The sequence below is a fragment of the Gouania willdenowi genome, chromosome 22, assembly GCF_900634775.1.
Source record: "Gouania willdenowi chromosome 22, fGouWil2.1, whole genome shotgun sequence".
Taxonomy (NCBI): domain Eukaryota; kingdom Metazoa; phylum Chordata; class Actinopteri; order Blenniiformes; family Gobiesocidae; genus Gouania; species Gouania willdenowi.
The window spans coordinates 16,076,332-16,091,138 of NC_041065.1; the positions used below are offsets into that span (position 1 = coordinate 16,076,332).

General features: G+C 38.7%; 1 protein-coding gene across 2 annotated transcripts in view; it reads right to left on the minus strand.

The window, feature by feature from the left end:
- The window catches only part of LOC114456103 (protein jagged-2-like), a 65,916-nt gene that overhangs the window by 7,247 nt on the left and 43,862 nt on the right, over positions 1 to 14,807 (minus strand). For both annotated transcript variants that reach the window (XM_028437642.1, XM_028437641.1), the window contains 14 exons: positions 14,508 to 14,554; positions 12,582 to 12,755; positions 12,330 to 12,480; positions 10,624 to 10,788; positions 9,710 to 9,823; positions 9,410 to 9,523; positions 8,317 to 8,430; positions 8,090 to 8,206; positions 7,980 to 8,007; positions 6,923 to 7,008; positions 6,714 to 6,827; positions 6,221 to 6,336; positions 3,767 to 4,027; positions 918 to 1,049 (listed from right to left, as the gene is read on the minus strand). In XM_028437642.1, coding sequence (XP_028293443.1) covers positions 918 to 1,049; positions 3,767 to 4,027; positions 6,221 to 6,336; positions 6,714 to 6,827; positions 6,923 to 7,008; positions 7,980 to 8,007; positions 8,090 to 8,206; positions 8,317 to 8,430; positions 9,410 to 9,523; positions 9,710 to 9,823; positions 10,624 to 10,788; positions 12,330 to 12,480; positions 12,582 to 12,755; positions 14,508 to 14,554 — 1,733 coding nt within the window. The remainder of the gene's footprint in view (positions 1 to 917; positions 1,050 to 3,766; positions 4,028 to 6,220; positions 6,337 to 6,713; positions 6,828 to 6,922; positions 7,009 to 7,979; positions 8,008 to 8,089; positions 8,207 to 8,316; positions 8,431 to 9,409; positions 9,524 to 9,709; positions 9,824 to 10,623; positions 10,789 to 12,329; positions 12,481 to 12,581; positions 12,756 to 14,507; positions 14,555 to 14,807) is intronic.

Genomic DNA, 14,807 nt, shown 5'->3' on the forward strand with positions numbered 1-14,807 from the left:
TGCTGACAGAGCTCAATCTCATCCAGATGTGCTTCAAAGACTCTCCCTGCTCCGCCTCATATTCCTCATTTTGGTGGAAAATATTGATGGAAAAACCAAAAACAAACCCAGGCTCAGATTTTACTAGATCACTCTGGAAATATCTGCAGATATGAAGCAGGATTAGCTGAAAATAGTCTAATACTGCACTGATAACTATCTGTGGATAGAGCAATAATATCAGATTTAAATATGAAGATAATTACACTTAATTTTCCCATAGTTTGAGATTTATCATCTGCAATATATAGAAAAAAACAGATAAAATGTTGAGACGTTTTAATTCAAGGCAGTTCAAACCTGTACAGGTAAACCTGATAACAAAGCCCCGCCCCCTTACACACAAAATGACAAAAAATACACAAACTGACACCATTATCACACAAAAACATTATACAGAATGATCACGAACACACACAAAATGACAAAATACACACAAAACATAATGTCAAAATCACAAAAACAAAAACCTACCAAAAACACTTAAAATAAGTTCAGCTTGTGCAATTATCATGCACATAAAAAATTCTGTGCTCACGAATGCTACATCACGTGCAAGATTCCAGTTGGTGATGATGTTAGAGAGGAAAACATTCCAACTGCCTCTTTCCTAAATATAAGAAGCGCATCCTAGAAAGACGAGTATCCAGTGACATTTTTAACAAACAAGCAGGAACATTTTATTTTGAAATTGTACTAAAATCAGAATTTAAAAGAAAAGGGAGATTGAAATTTTTTTTCCCTTCTTATTTATGACCTTCCTAGAGAATGATTGTTGGGATAGAAAAAAAACTGTGATAAAGAAGCAAAATCAGATTTGAAGTCCTGTCCCACAAGTTAAAGCACAGTGTGTGTGTGTGTGCGTGCGTGGTAATCACCATGGCAACCTCCACGGCGTCGCTGGTGGAGTAGGACAGATCACAAAGGATGAGCAGCGTTCTTTCCTCGGCCAACGTCCGCGTCACCGGGAGGTACCTCAACTCTGAGCAGATGTTCTCCACGGTGGTTCCCTGCAACACACACACACACACACACACACACACAGTTAGTCACATTTAACAAACCTAAATTTGTTTTAAAACACAAGCAAACTCAAACGAAAGTTGTTCGATTGGTTGAAAGATAAGAAATTCTGTTAGACATGCACGTTCTACACCCCAAATCTTAATCTGTGTTTCTTGATAACTACATTACTAACTATCGTTGTGGTTATGTCACGGTATAAAATAATGAGCCATTGTGGTTAAATTTAAGGTTTGGGTTTGCTGTTGCTGATCTTTTCTGAGTAAACAACAAGTACCATAATGCTTTGGGGCGTTGTCTTAGGTTACAGGCGGTTGAGCCAGTGGCGTGTGACAGGGGAAAGGAAACATGGCGGATGGTGGCAGCCAGCAGAGCAAGAAAACAAAGGAGTTTATAGAACCTGTGCATGATACGGTGGCTACAAGTAAGAGGTGTGGAAACATTTTGCTTTCACTGCATCAACAAACCGTGAGGGAGAAAAGGTGGACAATATGCAAACATTGGAAGTGTACCATGTGCTACTCTTCAGGAAATACGAGCAACATGAGACGCCACTTAACAAACTGGTATCCCAAAAAGTTGAAGGAACAATCCAGTCTGCTCAAAAAACTCTAAAGGAAGCATTTACAACCAAGCTCCCTCAGTACAGCTCAAGAAATAAGATACGTCGCACAGTTACGGCCGTTTCCTGTTGTTGATAACAAGGGCTTTAAAAGGTTAGTGGATACTTTAAATATTACTGTTATTCATAAATCTTGATTTGTTTATCTTTCTCTTGAAAAACTTCAAATTAAGCTAAACACAGAGGTTTGCACTTAAGCGCTTTTTTACACGCCTGCAGTTACGCGCCTCTTTCCTGCACGTACAGTATTCCACGTGCGTAAATCGACCAAAAGCTCGTAGTCTGTGAATGAAGGCGGTCTAAAGCCAAGGAGGCGGACTGGGCCATGATGTCATTTTTTTGGGGCTGTTCAGAAATCACGGAACGTGGAGTTTTCCCAACGCTTGTAAATGTCATTGAAATCCGTGAAAATGATAACGCACACTTTCAATTTGAAACGCCTTCGTTGATAAACAATGTAAGAGGTTGATTTGATCAGATTACCGCATGGTGAAGACCGGACACATTTTACTGTCTGAGCCACAGTTAAAATCTCTCCTTTCCCCCTCATATTAACGACAGATTAATGTTCGTTTGTGTGGAAAGCCTTTTAACTTCTTAAATTCCTGCATTCAGAAATGATCAGTGTCATCATCATCATCATCATCAATATTTCACTTATTTACTCTTGTAGTTGTCTTGATCAAACTGTGGCTTTATGTTATAGACAGTGGTAAAATAGTTGGACATCATCCTCTCAGGACAAGGAGTGGACGGCACAGGTAAAATATAATTAAATGTAACACATTTTGTCCTGTGTACAACCGGTAAATGAACATGTTAGAAATGCTATTGGTCAATCTATTAGCATGCTTGTAGCCACCAACCCCGAGACAGTGTCACAGTGTCAGTTTGGATAGATTCTTTCAGGGAGTTTCTTTTCCAATATTATGAGTCCAGGGGGCTTAAATTGTAACTGAGTCCTAGCTTCTAGTGCAATATAATGTTTCACCTTATCGGTTTGCTGCACTTATTCCAGGTTCAGAAGCGCGTACGAGGACAGGAACTGAAGCAGACGGGAGAATGCGTGTAAAGCCAGATTTGTATTATTATTTAATTATTGTTAGTAGGCTGTTTCTATACCTGTGTTAAGAGTGTTTCTGACTCCATTGGAATTGTTTTGCACTTTAGCGAAAGAATCTGTATCTGTTCATAGGCAGTATTCAGTTTCTGATCTCATTAATCTAAAAGTATGACAATGAATACAATCAAAATAGTGAACATACGATTTCTCAATGATTATCATTCTTGTTATTGTTAGCATTGCTGCGAACTGTGGGCTTTCCTGTATAATCACAAGCTTTCCCACAATATCATAATAATTATCGTACCGTGATTACTGCAATATTGTGGGAAAGCTCACGGTGAGGTTACTACCGTGATTATACCGAACTGTAAGATTTAGATATCGTTACATCCCTATACAATACTGCAAGTTTAGGATATTCCTACTCTTTATGGCTCATTCTTTACAGAGCTGCATGCTGACACACCTTCAAATTAATGCTTGTTGGAGCAGGGAACTTAAAACATTCAGGACTGCAGCCCTCGAGGAAGTGAAACTAGGATCTGTTCTCCATTGGAAGTCGTTTTAATGCTGCAGCCTGGACTCAAAAGTGCGTGTTTAATGTGCAACACAGATGATGTTTCACTTTCCAGGCTGATGAGATCATTTGCAAGCAGCATTACGACCTTCACAATAAAAGTCCGGCTTTGATAGGGATTAATAAAAACCACGCAACGTCATGTCTGCTGTTTTAGAAAAGTCTTCATTAGTTTGACTGAGCCACATTTGAAATTTTAATGAAGCAGCGACTCCAACCAAACCTTTGAAGTTTGAAGGTTTAAACAGAACAGTAGTTCATGCTTGATGCTCTCCTTTTGTTCTCCTGATGTTTTTGGTTATCCGGTGTGATTGATTGTACAAGAAAGACAGAAAAACAGCCTTTGGCTTCCTGTTTGGTTATGGTTTATTATTCATGAGGCAAGATCTGACACACGAATAAAGGAATCATCTTTGGCGACGGGCAGTCTGTTACTCACCTGCGGTACTTTGTCCTTCTTGAAGATGAGCGTGATGTGCGCACAGCTGTCGTCCAGGTAACCGCTGTTGGGCTCGCACTGCGTGTGCAGCGGGGTGGGCGTGTCGGGTGTGGAGCACACACCCCACTGATGGCAGGGTGGTGAGAAGCAGGTGAGGAACTGATGCTCCACGCACTCGTGACCTCCGGGACAGGACAGAGCGCCAGCGTCCAGAGGAGGGAGCGCCTTCGGTAGGATGCACGGCCGGCGGCCACACCTCACCTGGAGCAGGAAGAGCCGTGGACACAGTTACGCATGTGCACGTGTATCAGAGTACTGTTATATTCTACTCTAGAAGTACTGTTACTTGATTGAAATTGTGCTCAAGTACAAGTACAAGTAAGTCGTACATAAAATACTCAAGTACAAGTAAAAAGTAGCTCAATTAAAGAGTACTCAAAGTAAAAGTTACTAGTTGCTTTCACCCCCCATGTTTATTTTTGGTAATACATTTTGCCACGGTTCCCATGCATACAGCATCTCATGTATAAACTTAAAAATCTTGCACAATTGGAACCTCATTCATTTTCCACAAAGGTTTGTCTTTTTTAAACAAAAGAAAACAAATGAATTAAATTAAAAATAAAAATTCTCAGGTTCTAAGTATAGCTACAATTATGAACTCTAAAACTGAAAAAAGTGCATTACGTTTAATCTGATTGTTCGGCTATGACGTGATGCATTTGATTGTTGTTTGGTCATTTAATTTTTTCACAAAGTTCGTTGATCATTTTCAAACAAAAAAATAATAATTTACTCAGTAATGGTTGGGTGAAGAAATGTAACTAATGACTTTACTTCTTTAAAATTGTCCTTAAGTACAAGTAAAATGACTGATTTAGAAGTACCCTTAAAAGCAACTCAATTACATTACAATACTTTCACCTCTGCCTGTGTGTATGTGTGTGTATACATATATATACACATGCACATACACGCATATTGGCATCTATATATGTATGTTAGTGTTGTTCACAACATAATGGTGCAAAAAAACATTTTCCAAATTTTGCCAGATTGCATTTTGCCTTGTTCCAATTGATATTTTGAACATCTGTACTCAAATCTGCGCCAATATACTGTAATATCCGTAAAGGGTGGCCCATTTATTCACAATTTTTATTGTTTAACCAAAGAATGCGTAACTTTCACAGATATCAGAAACTTTAACGATATAAAGGTAAGTATGCTCATTAATAGTCTCTCCCTGTATGTATACTAAATGACTAAAAGGGACATATTACGAAAAATCTACTTTTGCAGTTTTTTGATCACATATGAGGTAACTTGAGTGTCCATCAGCACACAAAATATGAAATACATTTGTTAAAATAAATATTATTTGTGGTCTGTGTAAGTCTTATAATAGAGAGAAAATTGCTCTGTTTCAAATTTTCTACATTTGTGACATCACAAGTAAAAGTGTTGCCAGATCGGATCATTTTAGAACCCGCCCATTCCAATAAAAATAGCCCAAACACGAGCCACGAATCTGGCAAACCTTGTGTTTGTGACACAATGCGACCACTACGGCTGCACAAAAGAGTGAACTATTACCATGAATGGGCTATTCCTGTAATCTCTACATGAGATGATGACAATACAGCAACGCAGCAGCTCCGGTAAGTGTTTGAAGCAGCTGAAACAGCTGCTTCTGCTGTTGCTGCACGGCGCATGCACGTCACAAAACAGTGTTTTTCTGACTCACAATCACAATAGCCGCTTAAACAGCCATGTGTTTAACTGTAATGTGCAGTTTTTTGGTTGAAAACAATAACGAGAGTGTGTGAATAGCAAAAGAAAGTCGCAAGTGATCAACTGTTGTGTGGAATCCGTGTGCATGGACACGCCCACTCAAACAGCCCCGTTTTAAGAATTGGTCAGAAAGTGACTTTTCAGAGGGCTAAAACTCCAGAAAACAGGCGAGTTTGGGAAAATAAACCTCAAATACTATGTTTTTGGGGTTCCTAGAACAAATGAAGATGGGTTAAAAAGAACATAATATGTTTTCTTTAAGAACATTAGAACAGTTCAAACACTATTCCTGAAAAGAGGAAAAAACTTCAACATTGTGAAAAAGTGTCCCATCCCTAAACGTGCAGCGATTGACTCCATTTTTGTTAACAGACACTTACAAGTTACAATGTTAATGTAAACAAGGCAATAAGCTTTCAGGCAAAATGTGGGGGAAATTAATTTTTGTGAACCAACCTAATGTATGTGCACTGAGGCAAGACTGCCACTGTTTTTTTGTTGATGCTGAGAAAAATGAGGGTTGACTGACTTCAAACAGTTTGTCTGTTGCACTTGATAAAGTTTGATCAAATCAGGGACTTGTGTTTGTTATATTGAACGCGATTTGTGTCGTTGGTCGAATCATCTCATTGTAATGATTTAAAAACAAGTTCTTCTGACCTTGGAGCAGCGCACGTTCCCACTGACACAGTGACAGGAGTTACATTCCTCATCCCAGTGGCTGCCGTGAGGGAACTGCAGGCCGGCGTGACGGCACGACTTCCCCAGCCCGAAGACTGGAAAGGAGGAGAGCACAAATAAACAGGAGAACTTCCATCCTGCCTTCATGGAACTCCAGAGAACAAACATAAAGCACACAGAATCAGAATCCATTAAAAAAAACTAAGTGGTCGCCTAAATAAGTTTCAGAAGAAAAAATAAAATCTCAGAAATGTGTTTTGTTTTTAATCCAGATCAAATCAGCCCACCATTACTTTTTTATGCATTAAACAAAGAAACCACAATCCGTTCTTGATCGATCAAAACATCCCTAACTAAGGCTGATATTGTCTAAATCTAACATATTATTTTAGGTCATCATTGAACTATTTCAAATGTTACCGATCTGTTGTTTTTATTTATTAGCAAACAGAGAAACAGGAAGTGAGCTCACAGTCGAGGCAGCGAGGCCCAGCGTGTCCTGGAGGACACACGCAGCGATACCCATTGATCTCGTCGACGCACGTGGCGCCTTCTGCGCACGGAGACGACTGACACTCGTCAATGTCTGCGGAGACATAACACACACACGGATGTCAGTGTGAAGGTACATGCATGCATACGTGACCCTCTGACCCCTCCCCCTGGTTTCCAGGAACTCACTGATGCGACAGTCTGGTCCAGCAAATCCAGGAGCGCACTCACAGCGAAACCAGTTCACCCCATCCACGCAGTGACCGCCATTATAACTGCAGGTAGGGAAAAAAGGAAGAAACTTACAGTAGGAGTGGCTTAGTTACTGATCATTTTATCAATGAAATATACAGTAATAATATCACAAAATGACACCAAAGATGCAAAATAACAAAAATACACCCCAAAAACTACAAAAACATAGAATTCTTTTTACCAAAAATACACGACGAAAGATACAAAATCATAAAAATAATGACACAAAATGACACCAAAAAGACAAAAATAACAACAAAAACACAGAATAAGACAGCAGCACACCTTCTGCTGTTGCTAAAACTCTAATGAAAATATCCCCAAAAAACTAAATAACAAGTGCAATACACAAAAAACCTAAATGGCACAAAATTACACAAAATATTAAATTGGATGAGAAAAACGCATATAGTAACTCTTATGCTTTATATACAGTATATACAGTATATTCAGTCAACTATACTGTATCTATAACATTTTAGTCGACTAAAATCTTAATGTTTTTGGTTGACTAAAACTAGACTATAACTGAAATAGTTCAGATGACTACATTTTGACTACAAATTTTAGCCAAAAGATTATGACTAAAACTAAACTAAAACTTGTTGTCAAAATGAACGGTAACACTTTACTTGAAGTTTTGTACAAGAGGCTGACATTACGCTGTCATTATCGGTTATTAGCATAAATTAGGTGTCATGAAGGCTGTCATTAAGTATCGGTAAGTGTTGTTCGCTAAATTATGACACTTTCGGAGCTATGTTGGCATTTTTTGGGTTAGGTGGAGGGATCTAGTGGGGTTAGGTAGGGTTAAGGTTATGAAGAGTTAGGGTAACAAACCACACTAATGGCAGCCTTAATGACGCCGTATTCATGCTAATGACAGGTATCATGTGATAATAATCACACTGTAATGTCAGCCTTTATGTATAAAACTTAAAAATTAAAGTGTTAGCAAATGACCAGCGATGTAATGATAGTTTGGTCTTACCAGGGCAGTGGGTTGCAGTCATCAACGTCTGAAAGAGAGGAGAAGTGGGATAAAATAAATACGGGTGACTTCTGTACCTCGAGGTTTGTAAACCTGCTGCGCTGACGTACTCTGAGCACACGTGGGTCCCTCCCAGCCGTCCTTACAGATACACGTGAAGGCTTCTCCTCCACCGACGCACGTGCCGCCGTTATGGCAGGGCCGAGAGTCACACGAGCTGTTTTTGGCTGAAAGGAGGAGGATGCGTGATGGAAGGGTTGACAGTGTGTGTGTGTGTGTGTGTGTGTGTGGGTGTGTGATCAGTGGGAGCGTGAACATGGAGGGATGCAGTTCTGACCTGTGTTGCAGGTGCTGCCACCCCATCCCGACGGGCAGCTGCACAGGAAGGAGTCTCCGTGGTCGTAGCACGTCCCACCGTTACTGCAGGTGGAGGAGTCGCACTGGCTCTCACCTGGATGGGGGGGGAGGGGCTATTTAATATAACCCAACTTTTGTTTCACACACAGCAGAAGCTTTTATTTCACCAATGTGGTAACACGTTACTTGAAGCTTTATACATAAGGCTGACATTACGCTTTCATTATTATGACATGACGCCTGTCATTAGCATGAATAAGGTGTCATGAAAGGTGTCATTAAGTGTCGTTTATTACCCTAACCCTATAATCTTAACCCTATCCCTACCTAACCCCACTAGATCCCTCCACCTAACCCAAAAACTGCCAACATAGCTCCAAAGGTGTCATAATTTAGCAAACATCACTTAATGACAGCCTTTATGACACCTTATTCATGCTAATGACAGATAATAACAGCGTAATGTCAGCCTTATGTATAAAACTTCATAAAAAGTGTTACCAAAAATGTTTTATAAATAATAATAATAATAACAATAATAATAATAATAATAATAATAATAATAATAATAATAATAATAATAATAATAATAATAATAATAATAAAGCAGTATTTTAGCTTTTTTTTTCTTCTAAGGTGATGGGAAACAGTTATCATAGATGGAATAAAGGTTTACATTATGTATTGGTATTATTTTTTAGGAAAAATAGGATAAAATAATAATTATATTATAATATAAATATATAAATATAGATATATTGAAAAAAAACATGTAAAAATTAAAGGTTAAAAAAAGTTATGTGAATCAAGAGTGTAAAAAATAATTATTAAATAAATAAATAAATAAATATTAACATGAAAGATAATTAACACAATAAAATTACATAGAAAATGAACACATTTAAAACATCAAATGCTATGAAAATGTGATTATAAAATTAAAAAAAAAAAATCTATGAAATTGGTGTAAATTAGAGAAAATCTATGGTAATAAAAAAAACAAAAAACAAATACAGAATATTTATAAGAACCAAGGGACCAGAGGCGTCCAACCCTCTCTTGTAAGAACTTACTTGAGTGGCAAGTCTTTCCTTTCCAGTTGTCGACACATTCGCAGTAGAAGTCGTTGAGCAGATCCACGCATTGGCCTCCGTTCTGACAGGGATTGCTGCTGCACTCGTTCACATCTGGAAACCAATCAAACAGCAGAGACGTCATGGAGGAGGAGTTTATGCTTTTATAAAAGCCTGGAGAGTTTGAGCTGGAATTAGCCACACTGCGCCTCCATGTGTCTTTAGATTGTTGGAAATGAAAAGCTTTGTATTTAGGTCCCCGTGTAGTTTCATTCTGAGGTGACAGAGCGACACACTCACCCACATCACAGAGGCTGCCCTCCCAGCCGCCTGGACAAAAACACTGGAAGGAGTTGATCCCATCGATGCAGGTGCCGCCGTTTTTACACGGCGTGGACGCGCAGTCATTGATGTCTGATGGACATAAGACAACGACATTTCAAACATCATCCTTCATCCATTATATTTCAAACAGGGTGACACTAAAACCCGGAAACATCTGGCGATTAGTTCCTACTGCATATTTACTGTTGTGCATAGGTCCTGTTATGAACATATACGTAAGCTACATCTGAATGATGTAACCTTTTAAAAAATAATAATTAAAATAGAAATAAATAATACAAATACAACTGGTTTCCATGTGTTTCCAAGCAGAAGGAACTAATCGCTGATAAATAAAGCCCAATGCAACTCTTGTTGATATTACAGCCTGTGCATGCAGTACGGGGCAGAATTTACCATCTCCGAAATGTTTCCGGATGTTTCCAGACAAAAAGTAGGCGTTAGTAGTTTTCAAGGTGTAAATAAAGTGTAATAAATTAGCACTTTCCCAGGTGTCAGAGAGAAAATAAATGATCAGTTTTCAGAAAGAAGTTTGAATTAACAGTTTTCTAGGTGTCACACAGTCCATTAATTAGCAGTTTTCTGGGTGTCACAAGATGTTAGATTACCAGTTCTCCATGTATGGCCTTATTTTTATTATATCAATACAGCGTCACTGAAGTTACAGCGGCTGGAAGTTGCATCAGTTATAAACTTCCAAACCACGATGAAAGTGTCTTTATTCTTATCGTTCACTGCTAAATGTGTCTTTCCTGCTCCAGACCAAACAAACACAGCAACCACCAGTGAGATGATACTCTGTGTTACGGTAAGAGTCATGTCCTCTCTAACAAGGGGAAGTGCTGATAAATATAGCCTGGGCGTCTCACTCTCATGGCAGTAGGTGCCGGTGAATCCCGGCTCACAGGAGCAGCTGAAGTTCCCAGCAGGCAGGCTGATGCATCGGCCGTGTGGGCCGCACACGTTGGATGAGATGTGCCAAAGCCTCCATTGGGTGTCGTTGGTGGCCACGGCAACGGTGCAGCTGTCAATCACTGGGATGGAGAGTTAGAAAAAAAGAGTGGAGAAACTTTTAAAATCACGTTTTCTACACACAAACTCTGAACTGCTTAACAAAGAGACACTTAATCTCCCAATTCTGTAAAAGCTTTATTGTAATGTGAAGAATTAAGAAGACTCATACAGTACACTATGTAGTATCTTCACACACACGTGCTTGATTTTTTTGTAAAATGGTGTAAACATAGTGCATTTAGGTGATCAGGTATGGTTGTAAAAAACTTGCTCATATAAAAAAGTGTGTTACATGCTTACTTTAGGAGTTTACACACTCATGCAAACTTTTAATTGCAGACGTAAGGACAGTTAATGCCAACAAAAACTTGAATTTGCGTGCGTGCAACCTTTGTGTGTTCGTTTTCAGTTAACATGCTTGCTTATATATTTTTAGGCAAGAGCGTAAAAGTGCGACACAATAGCGTAATAAAAATGTGTACCTTTAGGTGGTTACTTTATGAGTTCATGCATTTACTAATAAATGTTTAGGTAATATCTATTTGACAATAGAAAGTATGTATGTATGTAGCTTATTCATGGATGGCCCAATAAGGTTGTGTTTGAAGGTGAAGTCAGGGACATTTAGGTTTGTTGTGAAATGTTTAGAGTGATGACTATTGTGTTCTCATATATTTTGGCTTTTAGCAAGGACACTGTAGGGAGTTGAACCCCATCTATTCCGATTCCAGTTTGTTGTCCTTGCGTATCCGGATCTCCTCAGACCGGAACAGACTCGGTCCGGACTTGTTTAGTGTCATTAATCCACAACAGTCAGTTTAGATGCACACGGAATTTGTAAAGCGTTTATGAAATTCTTTGCTTTTATAGAGAAATAATTTATTCACGGCATCATTGCAGTCCAAACAAATCCGACGTCGCACACGCTTGAACTAAACAGCAGCCATGCCCAAAGTCCGTAGGCAACAATCACTGTTGAGGTAGGACTGATGACATCATCTCTGTGTCCGTCGACACACAGACAGAGAGAGATTCCTTCCTTTTATAGAGAGATATACACATAAATACTGTATGTGAAGTCTGACTTCAGCAAATGTGATATTGATATGATATTTACACACATTCAGGCTAAAACACTATTTTGTGCATTTTCTTCTTTACCGAACCCAAACTTATAGACGCCTGTTTCCACCACTAAAAAAGAAATTCAAAATCACTATGGAAAGTCTTAATTATAAGTTTGTAAATTCATAATTATGAAACAGAAAGTCATAATTATGAGAAAGAAAGACATAATTATGAGAAAATTATTTTTGTGTCAGTACACTGCTGCAAATGCTCAGTTTGTATCTCATAATTGTGACTATACTAACTCATAATTATGACTTGCCGTGGTGTTTTTTATTTATTTTTTTAGTGGCGAAAACGGGCTTCCACACAAACTTCTTTGCGTGCTATTACTCTCCTACTCAGTTCACATTTGACCCAGATGTTGCAGCTCTGACCCAGATGTTGCAGCTCTGACCCAGATGTTGCAGCTCTGATGCAGACGCTGCGTTACCTTGGCAACGGTTGGTCTTGCAGTGATCTTTGAGCTCGGCGCAGGTCTTGCCCTCGTAGTCCTCAGGGCAGCTGCAGTAGAAATCTCCCATCAGGCTGTGGCACTGAGCCTTGTTGTGGCAGGGGTTCGGGCTGCACGGGTCGTTCTGCACCTTCAGGTAAAACAGACGACAGGCTAGATCCTCTGCTTAGCCGTGAACATTTTCTCTCATTTACAGTGTGAAGATACTGCCTTTCATAGATAGGTTCTCACCTCACAGGTTGTTCCTGCAAAGCCCTGCAGACACTCACACATGAACCCATCCAACAGGGCGTGGCAGCGGCCGCTGTTCTTACACGGGCTGCTGGAGCAGCGGTTCCTCTGGACCTCACAGTGCCGACCCACGAAGCCTGGCTGACAAACACACTGGTAGCCTCGGGTCACTTCCTGTGTCACACACATTAGGCTTTATTTAGGGGGAGAACATAGTAGCTAATACATACAGATTAGCTGCATTATTTAAAAAGAGTACGCTAAATTACAATGGATGATCAAACATATCTTAATATTTTCATTTAAAAAGTAAAAAAAGCAAAACCCAAATTTTATAAAAAATATAAAAAAATACAAAATTAATAAAATTGCAAAATGACATTTTTTGCATTAGCATGATACTAGCTACATTATCACTGAAGACATGCAAATACTATGCTGAATTTTAGCATTTTCACATAATTACCAAAGACACACTATTACAGCAGCCAACAGTAAATATTAGACCCTTTTTGTCATTTGCACAAGCACTGATTTGCTTTATGTCGTGGGTTGCAGGGTCATTTGTAATATACATAGTGTTTCTCCCATCAAACTCGAATGGAAGCAGTGGGAAAATTTGGGAAAATCAGGAAAATCAAGAGGATCTAGAGATTATTTCTGCTATAAATTAAACGGCAGTGATAACTATAAGTTTCCATCACAGCTTAAGCACTTTTGCAATACGTGTCATGTGAAATTTGTGCGTAAATGATTGTTTCCATGTTGTTTTACAGTAGAGTAGCGTTGTTCAGTTTTATAGCTGTGTCATTTACTTCTGTTTGTTTTTAAACTGATAAGAGAACAAAAGGAGGAAATGTGATAATGTTGTGTGATATGTTTACCATGGTTTACCAGGCTAAAATCTGCACTACGTACAGAGTCACACAGTCCGAATGCGAGGAGTGTCTACTATTTGTAACCAGATATGATAACCAGTGTTTTATTACACACACTATGAGAAAGTTTTATTTCCTCAATATAAAGAAGTAAAAATGTAAGAGAATTACTAGCTAAAAGCTAATATTGTAACAATTTATTAGCTTTGGAATAATGCTATATTTATATATATATATATATATATGAATGATTATTTTATTTTTTTTAACCTTTATTTAACCAGGGAAGTCTCATTGAGATTAATAATCTCTTTTTCAAGGGAGTCCTGTAAGCAATTAGGTCTAGACGACTTGCTCAAGTTTCCTCAGTGATGGCTCACAGTGGATTTAAACCTGCAACCCTCCGGTTACAAGCCCACTTCTGTAACCACTAGGTCATCACTGCCCTAATAACGTCTATCTTAGGACAACCTTCATGACAGTAGCTAAAAGCTAATATTTTAGATGTTTTATTATTAGTATATGCTAATTACAAAAGCAATTAAGACACTTTGTTACAGTAGCTTAAATATAGTGATACCAAAATCTAGAAATTAGACTTATTTAGCATTGAACACTGTATAGAAATCTGTATAGACTGAAATTGAAAAGGACGCTGATCCGTCATAAATTCTGGAGGGGATGAATACTGAATAAGATGATTTATTTTTGCAGGGGTGCTTTTTTAGTTTTGCAATCTGTGGAGTTTCCCAGAGTTTATTGGTTAAACTTTTTCTTTCACAATAATAAAAGAGGAACATTAACAATAAAACCATTCTTGTTTGAGACTCTTTTATGCTGCACTAATTTGTTCATTTATATCAAAAGAAAGATAATAATCTATGTTTGAGAACCATAATACCCTTGAGGATACTCTTTTGTTTGAAGAGTTCTTTGATGATCAGTACCAACGCTGTCCCTAATTTATCACAGTGTCATTCTGTGCTTCAACAAAGACCCTAGTGTATCTGAGGGCTATAAACAGTGTGTTGGTGGTCGCCAGCCTCACCTTGCAGGTCCCTCCATTCTGACACTGTCCGTGACAGCTGTTCATATCTGCAGAGGAATCAATCACAGAGAAGATGTCAGGTTTTAAATCGTCTCTGACACAGTGGGAGGTTGCAACGTGTGTCTGTGCCTTAACATGCAGCTGCTATGCAGCGTCCGCACAAACAGAGCAAAGAGTTTCATGCCTGGAAGAGATGCAGAGTCAGAAGTCGAGGTGTGGAAGCACGTAGAAAGGAAAAAATACAAAGAGAGAGATTTTCATCTTAAATTTAGCGCTGAAGCTTTTGGCTCAGAGGCTGAA